We start from the raw sequence: 16,540 nt of genomic DNA on the forward strand, positions 1-16,540 counted from the left end.
GTAAAGCAAACCCTTTCTTGGGGACTGCTCCTATAAGACTTCTTTTATTTTTGTTGTTTTTTTCACTTAACATTTTTGAAAGTGAAATGGAATAATAAAAAAAGATTGATGAGAAAAATAATTTACAATGCAAATTTCCCCCCAATCGTAAAATATGCATAACATAAAATTTTTCATTTAGCAATTCTTAAGTTTATAATTCATTGGCATTAAGAACATTCATAGTGTTGTACAACCATCACTAGGATCCATTTCCAGACCCTTCTCATCATCTATACTCATTAAACAATAACTCCCCATCACCCTCTCCCTACAGTTCCTGGCGCCCACCAGTCTAATTCAGTCTCCAATAGACTGCCCATAATTAAAAAGATGTATAACAGATGTTGGTGGCAAGGATATGGAGAAATTGGAAACCTGTGCTCTGCTGTTGGGAATGGAAAAATGTGCAGTTGCTGTGGAAAAGAGTATGGCAGGTCCTCAAAAAATTAAAAAAAGAACAATCATATGCTCTAGCAACTCCACTTCTGGATATTTACCCCCAAAAGTTGAAATCAGGGACTCAAATAGATATTTGCACACCCATGTTCATAGCACATTATTCACAATAGCCAAAAGGTGAATGCTATCCAAGTGTCTATCAACAGATAAATGGATAAGTAAAATGTGGTATATACATCCAATGGAATATTATTCAAACTTAAATAGAAGAGAAATTTCAGCACCTGCTACAACATGGAAAAACCTTGAATATATTATGCTAAGTGAAATAAGGCAGATGCAAAGGACAAATACTGTGTGATTCCACTTAGAAGGTACCTAGAATGAGCAAGTTTATAGAGACAGACAGTAGAATAGTGGTTATCTAAGACTGGGTGGGAAGAGGGAAGGGGAGTTATCATTAAATAGGTACAGAGTTTCAGTACGCGGTGACAAAAGAGTTCTGGTGGTGGATGGTGTTGATGGTCGCACAACAATGTGCTTAATGCTATTTTACTGTATGCTTAAAACACTGTGAACGAAAACGTTGCTATGTAATAAATCTGACAAACTCAGGGAGCTACATGGCAGGCCTGACAAGCTCAGTAACCGAAAGTAACCACACAGGCTGGTCCGATCATAAATTCATAACTGGGCAAGTCATAGCGGGTAGTCACGTCCAAGGCCTATAGCTTCTTTAGCAAAGGTCATTCTTGACCTTAAGTGAGCCCTGTCAATTGTTCTTGCATCTAAGATAACATACCTGTCAAACGTCAGAGTAATTTTCTAGACCTCTCAAATACACAGCCCCAGGCACCAGAGCAGGAAACTGCAGAATCCCTCACTCTTAATTTGTTTCCCGCATATCAGCTCCATGTGCTGTAAATGTTAACTATTAACTATCCTGTACCCATCAATGTAAAATAAGTATGTGTTTCTCCACTTTGCTTTTTATCTTATCTTAGGGATTTCCACACTTTGCTTTCTCCCGCCTCCTTAACCTACCGCTTATGGATTTCATTTACCTTCCTTTCTTTTCTCCTTTGACTCTAAACATATAAAATAAGCTGCAAAACTGCCATTCTCCACATCATTTTCTCAGTCCGTGGAGATTTTGCTTCTGTCGTGCTCTCAAAATTTGGCTCAGATAAAGTCTTATGAAACTTTCCTGTAGGCATAGATGTTCTTTAATCAACAAAAGATAAATTGGTAAGTTTTGTTATGCATATTTTACCATGATAAATAAATAAACTAGCCGCTATGTAAGCTTCTGGACATCACAATCCCTCGATATCCATCCCTCTTAGAACCAGCAGACTCTTGGTCACCTCTTGCAGGTTTCCTTGCTAGCAAGGCAATAAACATGATATGTTTTCAAGACCAATTTTTCCAACATTTCTGTAAAGAAAAGCCTAAAGGGAGAGATGTGCACTAATACTCATTCTGGGGTTCTAAGGGCCCTCGCAATGCTAGTAGAGTTACATTTTCTAGAACTTGGACTGGTTTGTTTTATATGCTTTCACAGCACAGAGCAAATTTGTACCACAGCTCACTGAGCTGGGGGCTCCTGGAGTGTCCTGGGGCCAGTGAGAAGAGGGCACCTATTACCAGGCTGTTGCCTGAAGTGTCCTCAGGACCCAGGCATTATCAAAAAGACCAGTGGGTGTTGGTGACCCATGCATCCACACAACACTGGTGATCGGAGTCACCTTGTCCTTTGTGGGAAAACCGAGGCAGCAGAGTGGAGGAACTTGCTAAGCAATTTCCTCTTGCTAAGCAATTTCCTCTTGGCAGAGCCTGCCCTGGAACTCAGGTCCCCTGATCCCCTGAGGTGTTAACCTGCGGGAGTTGGAGGCAGGCCAGGCAGAGCAGCGGAGGGGGAGGGAGCGACAGGCTTGGTTCTACACCCTGAGGCCAGAGCACCAGTGGGGCCAGAGGGCGAGAGCAAAGCCAGGCCCCATCTGCCTCCCTTTCCTGCACCAGCCCGCCCAGCCCCCCTTCCCCCAGGAGAATTACGGGAAGTAGGGTGGGGAACAATGGGAGGAAATGCAGGAGGAAGCCCCAGCCCCAGCCCTGCCAGCTCAGGCACCTCAGCCAGGAGGGATCGCTTGTTATTTCCTCCCTTAACTGTCTTTCTGGGCTATGAAATGCCCCCACCTGCCACCCCTGCCACAGGCCCTGTGGCCAGTCCCTCTGGGGAGTTGGATGGCTTCACAAACTCCCACTCCCCTGAAGGAAGGGCTGGAGGCAAGCTGCCTGTCCCAAAGCCTAAGGAGCAGGCTGCCCCTGAGTGGGCAGCATAGAGATGCTCTGGGAGGCGGCGCTCCCTGGTTGGTGGCAGGGGTCTGAGGTTTGATCACGGAGAACCCTGATGGCCACTCTTCATTCGTTTCACAGGGGATGGAGGAGCCGTGGTTTCATTCTGGGGGCCTCACCCCTGGAAGTTCCCAGACCCTTGAGGAGTCCCACCCAATCCAGAGATCAAGACTGAGACACACACCCTAGGGCTCAGGGGCCATCTGCATCAGGGACGCCCCATTCTCAGTAGGCACCGACCAGTGGTGAAGCGTGGCAGACAAGTTTCAGAAGGGGTCAGATGAGGCAGGGATGGGGCTGGGGGTCCTGCACAGGCAGCCTGGTAGCCAGCTCTGGGTGTGTGCAGAGCCTGGCAGGTCAGGAAGAAGCCCAGTGTGGGCCTTGGCCCCACCCTCTGCAGCCTACTCACAGAAAAATGCCACTGCGCTCCCAGCTTCCCCAGACCCACTCATCCCGCTGGAATGTGGGGGCAAAAGAAGCGTAGGGGCTGAAAGAGCTGCTGCCATCCCAAAGACAGACAGACAGGTCAGGAATGGGCATGAGGGAGGGAGGGAGAGGCCAAAGCGGTTTCCACATTGACAGGGCACACATTTTCCCTCCATGGAAAAAGAAGGGCTATCGTCCTGTCGGAGCTGGGAGAAGCGCTATGGGCTAGTGGCCCCAAATCTGAGCCTTAAGTGTGAGGGTGTGAATCAAGGTGGCCAAATTTATTTTAATGAAGCACAAAGAAATCTAAACAATTTAAAACACTGGGCATTTTACATCATCGTGTATAAGAACAAAACATGGGAGGCAACCCAAATATCCACCATGGAAGAGGGGTAACTAAAGCACAGCCATGCAGGGGAATACTATGCATACACCTATGAAAATAATGAGAAGTACGTCACAGACTTTCATATAGAAAATCTTCAAGATACATTGCTAAGTTAAAAAAATAAAGTGCAAAAGGGTATATATATAATATGCTACCTATACTTAGAGCAATCAAAAGCATGGACAGAAAGTCTAATGGTGGTTGCCAAAGGCTGAGGGAAGGGAAGAATGGGGCGTTATTGTTTTATGGGTATAGAGTTTCAGTTTTATAGATGAAAAGAGTTATGGGGATGGGTGGTGGTGATGGGTGCACAACAATGAGAATGTATTTAATACCACTGAACTATATAAGCTTAAAGTAGTTACGATGGTAATTGTTATGTATATTTTACCACAATACAAAAAATTTATTTAAAAAGATTGTGCTACCTATTGTGTAAAAAAGAAGGATGTCAGAATCCATTTTGGTGATTAAGCAATAATATAAGAATTCTGGAATGATAGATAAGAAACCAAGAACAGTGGTTACCCTATGGGAGAAGAGTGGGAACTGGGCAGATGAGGGACACAGATGACAGAGAATTTTCACTGCCATTTTTTTCCTTATAGTTTCTATTTTTGTAATAGAGGATTAAATGTTTTGCCAACACAAAAATTAAATTTAAAAATAGAACATAAAACTCTTTTAAAATCTCACAATTTATTCATCCAAGAAATACTTAATTAACATGGCCAACGAAACAACAGTCCTTGCCCTCATGGAACTTGCTTCTAATGACAGCTTCCCTCCTACAGAGTGTGTACTGGATACAGAGCCAAGCGCTTTACACACACTAGCTCGTCTAAACTGACGCTAGCCCTGTGGGGTAGGTACTGTTACAAATGAGAAAATTGGACTTGGAAAGGCATTTGACTTACCTGATTTCACACAGATAACAAGGCAGAGCCTGATTCCAAAGGCTTCACCTTGTACCCCATGCTGGACTTGCTAAGATACCTCAGAACCCCAGGAGTGCAACACGAAAGAAACAAAAAGGTCCTCGGTTTGCTTCACCCATGAAGAAGGAAGCCCAGACTATACATTTGATCTGGTTCAACCTTTTAAAAAAATAAAATTCAAAAAAATCGAATAAAAGGTATTAATCATTATTTTCTGTATTTTGATGTTTAACATCAGGGGCCTTGCTGACCTTCCAGAGGGACCGCCCCTCCCAGGGCTGGCCAATTCCTAGAGATAGTAAAAGACACACCTGTAAGCACCTTTCATATGCAAACCAGCCAACCCAGAGCCCACTCCCCCACCACCTCCTCTGTGGACTCCCACTCCCCAGGGCTCTATCTCCTGCCCTGATCACCTCAAGGCCAGGTACTGCACAACTCCAGACAGCCCCTACATGCCAGAGCCCACTGAAATTATGCAGAGTAGCCAATCCTGAGGGTCATGCACCTTCCTCTCCTTAGATTCAATGTGTTAGGCGTGACAGGAAAGTCAGCGAGCCCTTGTCCTAACCGGACACACATGCACACGCACTTGGCCGCGCGCACACACGCGCATGCTCAGGAGAAGTTTAAGGACCCGGGTGAGGAGACGCCGTGAGCCTTCCAGCCCTTGGCACTGCATGTGGGCTATGTGGGGTAGGAAATGAGAGGTAGCCAGACATTCCCGCCCCCAGAGTCCGCCTGCCCTCTGGCTGCGTTCTGGCCAATATCTGATTTCCCCGGGGTCTGCTCAAAGGTAACTCTAAATAGTTTCCCACTTCCATCTAGAGAAAAACAAAAGAAAAACTATTCTGAAACCTGGGGATGTCCTGGATAGAATCCAGGACAAAATATAAAAATTCCTGGAAAATAAGGATATGATCAGTGCTTCTGAGCATGCTGAGAACAATGAGACGGTGAACTGTAAATATTCTTGCCCAAAAAAGCCTCCCAAGGATTCCAGAAATGGAGGTGGGGGCGGGGGGCTACCAACCGACATGCTGAAACCCAGAGGCCAAACTTAGGCCTATTTTCCCCACCTTTTAGCAACAGCGAACCGCCTCTCTGCCTTTTTAATTGTCTAAGTGTACACACATCTGGGTGAATGTCCGTTCCTGTGTGGAATGACACTGTGACAGAGGAACTGACAAATGTCCCTTCTCTGGACATCCCTCCATACATAAAACAGACTGAGGGTTAAATATACAAACTACTATGAATTACTAAGAAAAAATGAGCAACTCAAAATTTAAGGACAGGTAACTGGCAGAAGAAATACAAATAGGCAGGAAACACATGAAAAATGCTCAACTTGACGAGTAGTCAAAGACATAAATTATAAGATAGCATTATTTTTTCCTATGGCACTAGCAAAAATAAAATTTGACGGATACTTTTTTACACTGTTGGTAGACATAAATTAAGACATTTGGAAAGTAATCTGGTAGAATCTATGAAAATGTCCTATGTTCCTACCCTTTGACTCAGTAATCTCACTTCTAAGGACCTATCCCAAAGAAAAATCATATAAGGACATAGAAACATTTGGATAAAGATGTTCACTGGATAATCATTTGAGAGCAAGAAACTGGAAAGAAAGTACATAACCGCCAATAAGGGTACTGCAGTGGGATAAAGCATGGTGCTCCCACATCCTGGAATAACACACAAGCATTTAAAATGGGCTGATCAGTACACACTGACCTGGGAAAGCGTCCATGACGAAGTGACAACGAGCAAGGTGTTTGTAGAGCATAGTTCCCTTTTTGTGTAAGTAAATGTATACACATGTATGTAAACAGCTGCTTGCATGTGCTAAGGAAAAGTCAAGAGGGATGTGTACCGAACTGTCCACTGGGAGGAAGGGAGGAGTGGATGGGAAGGGTGGAAGAACTTAGACTTTTTCTTTTGTAACTTTTTAAGAATGGAGCTTATTTCTGCTTATAAAAAATGCTTATAATTTTTATACTTTTGTAGGAATTTTTTAAATAAAAGAATGTGTGTGTATGTATGCAACATGTTGGTGCACACCTGGGTACAGCCATGTGTCCACGTGGGGCATGCTGTAGTGTAATGTTCACATGTAGGTGTGGTCTATGCGTGTGCATCTATATGGATCCTACTACTACCAAGAGCCTCCACATACTAAACACCTTCAATATACCAAGCACAAAGTGGCATTTGATACCCATGCATTATCTCATTTAAACTTCACACCTTGCATTGTAGGTACTGTTACTGCCACTGTCCTGATGAGGAAACAGAGGTTCAGAGAAGTCCAAGTCACTACTGAGTGGGGTCCCTGAGAGAAAGATTTTGACCTTGATTCTCATGCCACCACCCCTGCCCTGCTCAGTTCTGATGGACAGCCTGGGAAACTGAGATCACTTCCTCCTGCCAGGATGGTCCCCCTTGACCACGGCGACACACAGCAGGTGTGAGTGACAGGCAGTGACTGGCCAGCCCAGATCCTCTTCCCCTGGCACCTCTGCCCTCTCCCAGGCATTCTTGCTTGGGGGTCTCTTGTGAAGAGGACCAAAATCCATGTTCAACTCCTTCTTGAAAACATCTATAGTTTCCTAGTAGATTAAGTCCATTGTCCCAGGTGGCACCAAGACACCCCCACCTCCACCCTGGGGGCATCAAGGCCTACTCCAAGATCAGAGACAGTTCTACAGGAGATAGTCATCTCTGTCAGGAAGACCCACCATTCCCAAAATATCTCCTCATAGCCTGTTATACCTGAAGTTTGCCATTAGCATGTCCTTGTTAGCCTAAGCAGAGTCTGGCATATAAAGCAGCATCCCTAAGAGGAGCAAAACGCTAAGACATAGGCTGCCACCAACACTTCAGTATGAATTAGTTCTTTTTCAAAACAGCTGGCTGAGAGCAGCCTTTGATGGGAACAGGCTAGATCAGTGGGACTTGAAGCAACTGGGGTCAGCAAGAGGGCAGCACAAAAGAGAAAAGGAAAATGGAATGTGTCAAAAGGAACGTGTTAAAAGGAACCACTGTTTATGCAGCTTCCCTTTATGGCAGGTCCCTTAGATGTGCTTTCGCTTTTGGTAAAATACTCCCTAAGAAGGAAGAAACAGGCTCAAGGAACTTAGGTGACCTGCCTGAGGCCACACAGCTGTTGAAACTAGACCCTAGCTCTTCCCAAAGTCCACACTCATTCCACTGGACCAGCTCATCCAGTCCTGTGTAGGGGCAGCTGAAGGAGGAAGGAGAAGCAGCTGCCAAGCTGCCAGTGCAGGCGCCCATGACTGATTACGCAGACCATGGGAAGGGTGAGGCAGGCAAGGCTCTGTGTGTAGGTGAGAGACCCCTCAATGCCCCACTGTAGAGTACAACCAAGTCGCTAAGATGTTGTGAGTGGCTCACACTATTCCAAAGAACACGCTGTTGTAAGCACCTAAAGGAAAGCTTCTTCGAAGGCAGTAAGCACCTTATAACTGTTCTTGATGTAAATCTAGGGCTCCTTCGACACTGCTGGGTGTGCAGAGTCACCCTGGGGTAGAGTTCCCAGATCAGATACAGGATTCCCTGTTAAGGTTATATTCCAGATAAACAATGAACAATTTCTTAATATAAGTATGTCCCATGAAATTTTGGGGGCCATTCAAACTTAACTGGATGTCTTCTATGTTTCTTTGTTGAATTTGGCCACCGTATCCTGGGCCCAGCTAGGCCTGGGCCAGAGGGTTGCTTCAGTCAAGGTGAGCATCACTTCGATCCTGACCGGTGAATGTTTTGACCCTGTGGAGACTTTTGCTTTCATGTTTCTATTCACTGAACATTTGAGTAAAAAGTACACTTACATTAATTAATTTCCACTGGAAAGGCATTTTCCAAAACAAATTAAATTTAAGGCCATTTAATTTGTTTATACATTTTCTATACAGTGCAATTAAACTGTTTCACTTTCTATTCATCTTCATTTTTATTTTACCAAAATCATTGTCACTGGAAAAAATTATTTTCTGTTTAAATTTCCCAACACAGGTTTGGCTCAAAAATATATATAAATTTTTGGTTCATATCAAGTTTTACTAAATATAGTCCCTTTCCATTTTGAGTCTTCTTTTATGGAATTATTTCTAATTTTCCCAGGTCAATGTTTACAGTTACCAACAGGATTCTTGAGTCAGTTTTACATTTCCTTAACAATTTTACCATGCACAGTTTTAGCCATGATTTGTATAGTGATCATTTCCACCGATAATTGCATATATAAAGTATTACCAGGGACAGATTATATTGATCTCTTAGCTAATCCATGAAAAAAATTGAGAGCAATTTCTTGCAGAAGTGCCAGCATTGCTCTAAGGCAGTGGGTGTACTCTGGCCTCCCTTGGGCAGTTTCAAGAAGTGTTCATGCCTGCACCCTACTCCAGCCTCTCCTTTAATCAATTTGCTGTGGAGCCCAGACACTGACCTCTTTTAAAGCTCTTAGGTCATTCTAATACACAGTCAGGGTTGGAACACTGTTCTGAAAAGCTGGAGCTGCACTGTCCAACACAGAGCCACTCTGAACATGAGCTATTTAAAGTTAAATTAATTAAAATTAAATAAAATTTAAGATTCGGCTCCTCAGTTATACCAGCCAACACAGAACGGTTCTATCGTCTCAGAAAGTTCTATTGGGCAGTACTGGACTAGAGTCGAGATGAGTGATCTCACCCCAGGCTGCACAGTAGAAATATCTAATACCTGGAAATCTGAAATGATGCACAGGCCCTGCCCCCAACCGATTAAATCAGAACCTCCAAGTGGGGCCAGACATAACTGATAAAAGTTACCGTTGATGCTATGGTGTAGCCTGGATTAAAAACCTCTGGGTCAAAACAGCTGGTCAGGGATCAGGGTTACCCCTCCCCTCCAGCATCTCTCTGAGAGGCCCAGAGTAAACAGGAAGTTAGTTGTCCAATGCAGCCTGGGACAAGAGTCCAGTTTGTCTTATTGTCTCCCATCCATAGAAGTGGAGTTTCCTTTTAAGTACATTTCAAACCTGATTTTATCAACACAAAGTTTACTCGCCCCTGCAGTTGGCTCTGGAATCCCTCAGGCTCAGGGTGGGTGGGGTGCTGAGCAGCCAGGAGGCAGTTCTCAGCCCAAGGTTTCCCTCCCAAGATCCCACTGAGGCTTCCCAAGATCCCACTCCAGGCCAGCAGACCAGTCTGGTATAAGGAGGTCACCCCAAAACTGCCATCGGTTATCAGAGGAAACACATAAGTGCCAAATGCCCCGGAAGCCATAGGGAATGGGAGGAGGGCAGAGGTGGAGGGGAGTCAGTAGAGAGAAAGAATAAAAGGAGAGGGAGGTAAAGATGGAAAAGAAGCAAGGAGAGAGACTTCAGGACAGAGGTCCAGAGTAAGAGGGTGTGAAGAATGATGGAGGCACTGAGGGGAACTCCAGAAACAGGTGAAGGCAGAGGAGGGGGGTTAGGAAGAGGGAGGGGAGGTCACATGGAGGAGAATACAGGAGTTAACAACGTGGAGGGCCCTGCCACCTGCTTGGAAGAAGGCCCCAGGAGGAGCATTCATGAGCTCACAGGACACACGCCCAGGCTCCCAGGTGGCTGCATGATGACCCCGTGCCGTGGGACCTCACCAAAACCCTGAGGATAGTCAGATGCCATCAAATCACTGTCACGCCTGCTATTTCCCTGTTTGCTTCCTGACCAGACAATGGCAACCGAAGGGCAGAGAGTAGATGTTCTGTTTAAAATGTTTATTGTGTCTACGGCCATGCCACCCTGAACAAGCCCGATCCCGTCTGATCTTGAAAGCTAAGCAGGGTCGGGCCTGGTTAGTACTTGGAAGTACCTAGGAAGACCAGGTGCTATAGGCGTAAAAAATAAAAAATAAAAAATTGTAAGCCGACAAGGTCCTTGCAATCTGTGAGGTCAACCAAGGGTTGCCTCACCTAAAAAAATAAAAATAAAAATAAAAATAAAAATAAAATAAAATAAAATGTTCATTGAACTGAGTTCACTGAAATTTTTCCCTTTTCTCTTTCAAAATGTAATATGTCATAGGGTTAATCTTGTCACTTCCTGGTATGTTTCTTTTACGGCTTTAGAATTTTTCATCTCGGATTCTTTTCTCACATTTCACGCGTAGGGTGAAAACACTGTGAGGTCTAAGCGTGGGGGTGTTATGGAACTATCTCACAAGGATCCCGCCTGTCCCCACTGCAGCAGGCCCGCCCCCGTGCATCCAACATGCACACACACCGCTATGGGGGCTGCGTACCCCGTCAGCTCCTTCAACGAAGCCAGAATTCTTCTGTTTCCACACATGACAGTGTTGTTTGGGCAATCTCTGAAACTCTTCAGATATTTGTGATCAGTTGAAATTTAAATTTGGTTTAATTAATATTTAATTTGTAATTGCTAGAATGCAAAATTGAGATAAATGTTTGAAAAACTCAAAAATTATATTCAAATGGTTATCAGAAAGAAGTTTCTGGTAAATTGGGAAGTTTTGTGAATTAGGTCTTCTGCAAATTGGTATTTGAAGAACTGATTTCTAGCACACTGGCCCTTCAGTGAACTGGTCATGTAGAAACTAGTTTTCAGAGAGCTGGCTTCCTTCCAGGAGCTGGAGGATACCCACAGGGGCCAACATGAGGGCCCCAAAGCGAAATGCAGCTTGGTCCCTGGTGTGACTTCTGACCCACAGGGCCAGGACAGCCCATGTGAGGCACTGGTCTGGCTGGCATCACCCTGAGGGCCAGCCTGGCCCTTGAATTCATCAAAAATATGTTCACAGCCCCTGCTCCTATGTTTCCTTCATGGTCTTAGAAATCTCCCCACAGGGCCTGTAAAATGCTGAATCTGACGATGAAAATGAAACATGCATTTCCTCTGCATGCCTTGCAGTAAACAGACTGTCCCGCTTTTGCCTCGCTAAGCTCTCTCCACTCCAGCATCATGAGGGAACTGAACTCTCCAGAAGGGCCCAGCCCCATTGTGGGGCTGCCAGGAGCCTCTGAGAGGTACAGGGGGCTCAGTGATTATGAGCATGTTGTAGACTTGCCCTGCAGTCACGACTCTGCCATCATTCGCCTTTGAGGAACTCAACCAACCTCTCAGAGCCTCAGTTTCCCCATCTGTAACGATGACAGTTATAACAGTAGTACATAACTGATTTAAAAAGATCTCGCATATGAAGACTCAGCACAGTTGGCTAAGCTCTGAGTAAACGTCAGCTGTTGTGGTTTTGCTAATACTATCCTCAGTCTGGTATCGGAGGCCCCTCCCAATCGGGCCCCACTGCTCCCTTCTCCCTGGGCTCACATGTCATGTTACCTAGGCCCACCTGCAAGGTCTTAGCCAGGCTGCCCTCCTTACTTAAACACTGGAATGCCCTCCCTTCCTCACCTCTCTAAGCCCACCCCGGCTTCTGAGTCAGTCTGCATAGCCTTCCTCCAGGAAGCCCTCCAGAACCGCCCAGTACTCAGAGTCACTCCCTTCCTAACCAGCAGATCCACTTTCATGCTTGTTAGAGGCTGTCATGTTTTCTGCAAAACATTTGTCTGTACTGGAGTGGCTTAGTGTGAACTGATTCTAGCCCCTGCCCCCCATGCAGGCAGGGGCTACTGAGATCTAGGCTGGACCCCTACATCTTGTAGTCCCACCTTCGGAGGGCCCAGTGAAAGTGTCCAACACGCCCCACACATACCTCACCCTGCACGCATGGCCAGCAGAACCAGAGACAGTGGCAGCTGGGCTTCTCTTCCAAGCTTTTTAAGATTTCAAACTTTCCAGGTATTTTGCAGCCTGAGACCGTCATTGGCCTTCCCCAGGTCTCTGAATCCTCTCCCCTCCCCTCTCTCTCCTCTCCCACTCTAGGACAACTCAACCAGGTATATCCCATGTCAGCTGACCCAGTTCCCAAACAAAGGCTCCCCTATGAACAGATCACAAAACAGCAAGCCCATCATGCCTGATCCTGGGGCCCAGACCTCAGTAAATGGCACCAAGGGCATGAACCCACCCCTGCCAGCACCTAACACAGATGCCCATCGTGCCAGGCAGGGACTGCTGAATTCAAGGCTGTGCGGCCTCACAGGCTGCGTCTCCTAGGCCACCCCATCCCACAACGAACAGGGCCATCAATCTGCACGTTCAGTTGGTCCTGCCCAGCCTCCACCCTACTGCTAGCACATACAAGGCCCAGAAGCTCGGTGATAGGAGAAAGGACCCACGGCCTGCCTAGAGGGCCTGTTTTACCACCACAACTTTGCTCCTGCTATTCCCTGGAAACCCTCCCCACTACATACATGAAATAACAGAAAATACTGCCACAGGAAGGTGTGCAGTCAGTAGGAACCGTTAATACTCTTCCAACTTCTAAACCACAAATCTTATCTCAAGTCCTACCTCTTCTATGAAGTCTTCCCTGAGAGCTTCCTGCCAGCGGCAGCTTTGCTTTGCCTGCCTGCCTCCTGCAGTGTGCCTCTGCCCTCACCAGTCTGGATGGGGCGGGGAGAGGGCCATGCCCAGGCAACCCTGGGCTGGAGCAAGGACACAGGGAGCCTTCTCCTCCCTGCTCCCTGGGGCACGGACTGTCTGTGCAAACACATACACCTGATTATAGCCCATCTTCCTTCCACGCAGCCTGGGCAGCTCTCAGATTGAGCCATGGCTGAGTTTCTGAGGATATAGCTGGCCCCCTCCCCAACATCCACCACTAGGCCAGGCCCATGAGAGTCAGGTCTTCAGCAAATGCTGAGTTGAAACATCAGCTCTTCAGAGCCCCAATTCTGGAGTACATGTCAACCACAACCCTACTTATACATGAAGGACAGAGACTCCTCACATGCCTCACCTGTTCCTCCCCATCGTCTCATGGTCTTTGACCACCACATGGAGCTCTGAGCTCTGGTCCAGAGGGATGCCCTTGAGGTCCCACTCAAAGCCCTGGAAGAAAAGGAGAAAAGACATCTTAATCTGTGACCCTCTAGGAGAAGAGACTGTGTCTGGCTCACTCTGGTCCCCCCAGGGCACTGAGCAGGCATCCCTGAATGATGTTGATGGATAGAAGGATGGATGAGTAAATAAATAAATACATGAATGGCTGGGTGCCAGAGCTTCAGAAGTGACAGTGAGAGCTGAAGTCAGCAGAAGAGAGAAGGAAGCTAGGTTCCCATGGTCCCCAATTCAATTCCACCAATCACCAGGAAGGCAGGCCAGGAGCACAGCTGGGAAAATTGCCAGGTGAACCTGCAGGGTCTTTGAGGACCAAGATCAGTGTGCTCATCCCTGGTGGGCAGCATGAGTTAGTGCCACATTGGGGAGTTCCATTCAGAGGTCCTAGGACCCTCCTCAGAGCAAAGGCCTCCCCGTACATCCCAACCCCATCCACACAGGGCATCCAGGGTTTCTCAAGGATCACCTAGGAGCCATATACAGGGATCTGGTTGGGGGAGCAGAGGCCAGCAGGAGCCAGAGGAAAACCTAGTTAATCAGGGAGAGCTGTGGGAAAGAGGTGGTCCGTGGGCAGGGAGAACCCCTAAACACCCTCTATCTGGCTGACCAGAGCTGGAACAAAAAAGAGACAAAAGACACTTACGCTTTCCCATGCCACACCCACATCACAAGTGAGATACCTCTATTTACCTGGCAGGCCAGGCTACCAACCATCCTCCCAGGTTCCTAGCACCTGGAGAATTTAGCTGGCACACAGGACCACCAGCCCCTCCCCTCTTGGACAATACCACTGAGAAGGCCCCTTTCCTGCACAAGCCCCTTCACTCATCCCCAGAGTCTGTGGCAGCAGAGAGTGAGGAAAGGAGGGAGGGTGACAAACTCACATACCTCATTCCACACGGGGTTCACACTGTTCTTGATGACTTTGGTTCTTTTCTTCACCCCTATGGGAGACACAAAGAGAAAGTGAGAGACTATCCCACCCCCTGCACCTCCCACCCAGGTAGGGTCAGCTTCTCAGCTCCACACTGTAGCTTACCTGCCAAAGGACACCCCAAGACAAAACCAGTGGATCCCCTGAGAACCCCGCCAATCTGCATGAATGCCCAACACCAACCACACAATTTCTCTCTCTCAGCTCTGGGATGAAGAAACAGTAGCCCCAACAGAAAGGTTTTTTGGAGTTAAATACCCAGGCCAACTCTTTGTAATAAGTTTGTTATTCATGACTTTCTGAATAAAGTTTTTTAATTATAAATTTTGATTCTAAGAATAAATGATCTTCAAGAAAACATTCCATTTTTCTTTTTAAAGACATCTACCTCCACATCTTATATGATTCCATTTATATGAAATCATATAAATCATATAATTGTATACTTTTAAATAATTCCTAAACGGACTGTGAGCTTCAGAGGGCAGACACCATGCCTTACCATGTTAGTAACCTTAGTATATAATGAGGTACCTAGTAATTGGGTGCTAAATGAAAGGGACCTTGTTTTTCCCCCAAGTTATCTGTAAGTTCACTTCCTTACCAGAGGACAGACTCACTGTTCTCAGAGAACACCATAAACCTGCATTGACAGTATGGCTGTGTGTCAATGGACAACGGGAATGAAAGGAGGCACAGTAGGGGTGGGGTGTCCTGGGAAGGGCCCCAGTTAAACCCTCAAAGTTGGTCCAGGTCTGCCTTGGCCGACCCACTCTGAATCTCCCTGTGGGCTCTGTTGGTGTGACTCCAGCAGGCGGGAGACATGTGGCTTTGGAGTCATTCAAATAACAGCCACTACTGTGTAACCTTGGGTAGGGCTTATAACCTCTCTAGGCCTTAGCTCCCTCAGCAGTAAATTGATAACAGTAAGAGTGTCTATTTTATGAGGATTTAAAGGGACATGAGATACTATCTAAGTATCTACTTCCTCGCCCCTATCAACTTCCTATGATCTACGGGAGTAACGGAAAATTCCATCTGCAGCCTCTCTTAGTCGTCTACTTGGGGGCATTCCCTGGTGCTCCTGGTTAGTATTTATTGAGTTGTGTCTGTGTGCCAAGCCCTATGTAAAGTGTCTGAAACATTTTTCACTTCCTGCTTTCCCTGAAGGTGAGGAGAACAAAGGCCCTCAACGAGATTTCACTAAGTCCTGATTAGAAGAGCCAACTCTGGGACCCTCTGAATGACATTAAGGGAGAAGTCACTAATGGGCACTACAGCCCCAAAGAGGAACAAGAAGAAATAAAATATTAACCCAGCACAATCATACGACTTACAGACACCAAGGAAAGGGAAGGCATGCTGCTAACTAGGAAACAGTTAAGAGAATAGTTCCTCATCATGGATTTAGGCCTATCCTGTCCTTAGCAATTAATTTTGGCCTTGAGAGATGTTGCTTTATGTGTGTAATTTAACAGACTCAATAGTTAAAGACACAGGAATGCTCCCAGTTCATGCTGGGGTTGGGGGGAGGGGAGTGCACCCTCTCCCTAAATTGCTCTGCAGAATTGGGGCCCAGCAGACACCTGTGACATAGTGCCAAAGCCATGGGGTGTTCCTCCAGACTGAAAGACACAGTGGGAAGGAATGGACTTACCATGGAGGGCTGTTCTGCCCCTCATGGAAATTCTTCACTTGCTTCCCCAGGCCTACCCACCCAGCTCTACCCCACACTCCTAGACCAGACGGGGTCTAGGGTGGTGTTTTTCGAACTACTCATTGAGACCCATTAAAGGGCCATGACATCAACTGAGTGAGTTGACCAATACGTCTTTTTAATGACAGAACAGACTAGTGAAAAAAATATCAAAGTACACCTTTCATCAGAAAAGTACTATTACTTGAAATTTTTTATATTTTCACATGTATATTTATGTGTGTACTATGCCTTGATGTAAACTGTAAGTCTATTGTTTATAACAGTCCAAAAAGTTTGAAAATATTGCCTTAAAGGAGGATTGTCAGAGAACTGGAAAACAAAAAAATCACCGTCTTGGCCCTTGAGGGCAGAGAGCCAA

General features: G+C 46.2%; 1 protein-coding gene and 1 pseudogene across 1 annotated transcript in view; one reads left to right on the forward strand and one right to left on the reverse strand.

Moving 5' to 3' along the window:
- The window catches only part of DYSF (dysferlin), a 203,049-nt gene that overhangs the window by 178,426 nt on the left and 8,083 nt on the right, over nt 1–16,540 (reverse strand). The window contains exons 2-3 of the mRNA XM_025045188.1: nt 14,417–14,472; nt 13,428–13,519 (exon numbers count right to left, since the gene is read on the reverse strand). Of these exons, the coding sequence (XP_024900956.1) occupies nt 13,428–13,519; nt 14,417–14,472 (148 nt within the window). The remainder of the gene's footprint in view (nt 1–13,427; nt 13,520–14,416; nt 14,473–16,540) is intronic.
- Nucleotides 10,331–10,443, forward strand: LOC112478062 (annotated as a pseudogene).

Source organism: Pteropus alecto, unplaced genomic scaffold, assembly GCF_000325575.1.
Source record: "Pteropus alecto unplaced genomic scaffold, ASM32557v1 scaffold131, whole genome shotgun sequence".
NCBI classification, from domain to species: Eukaryota; Metazoa; Chordata; class Mammalia; order Chiroptera; family Pteropodidae; genus Pteropus; species Pteropus alecto.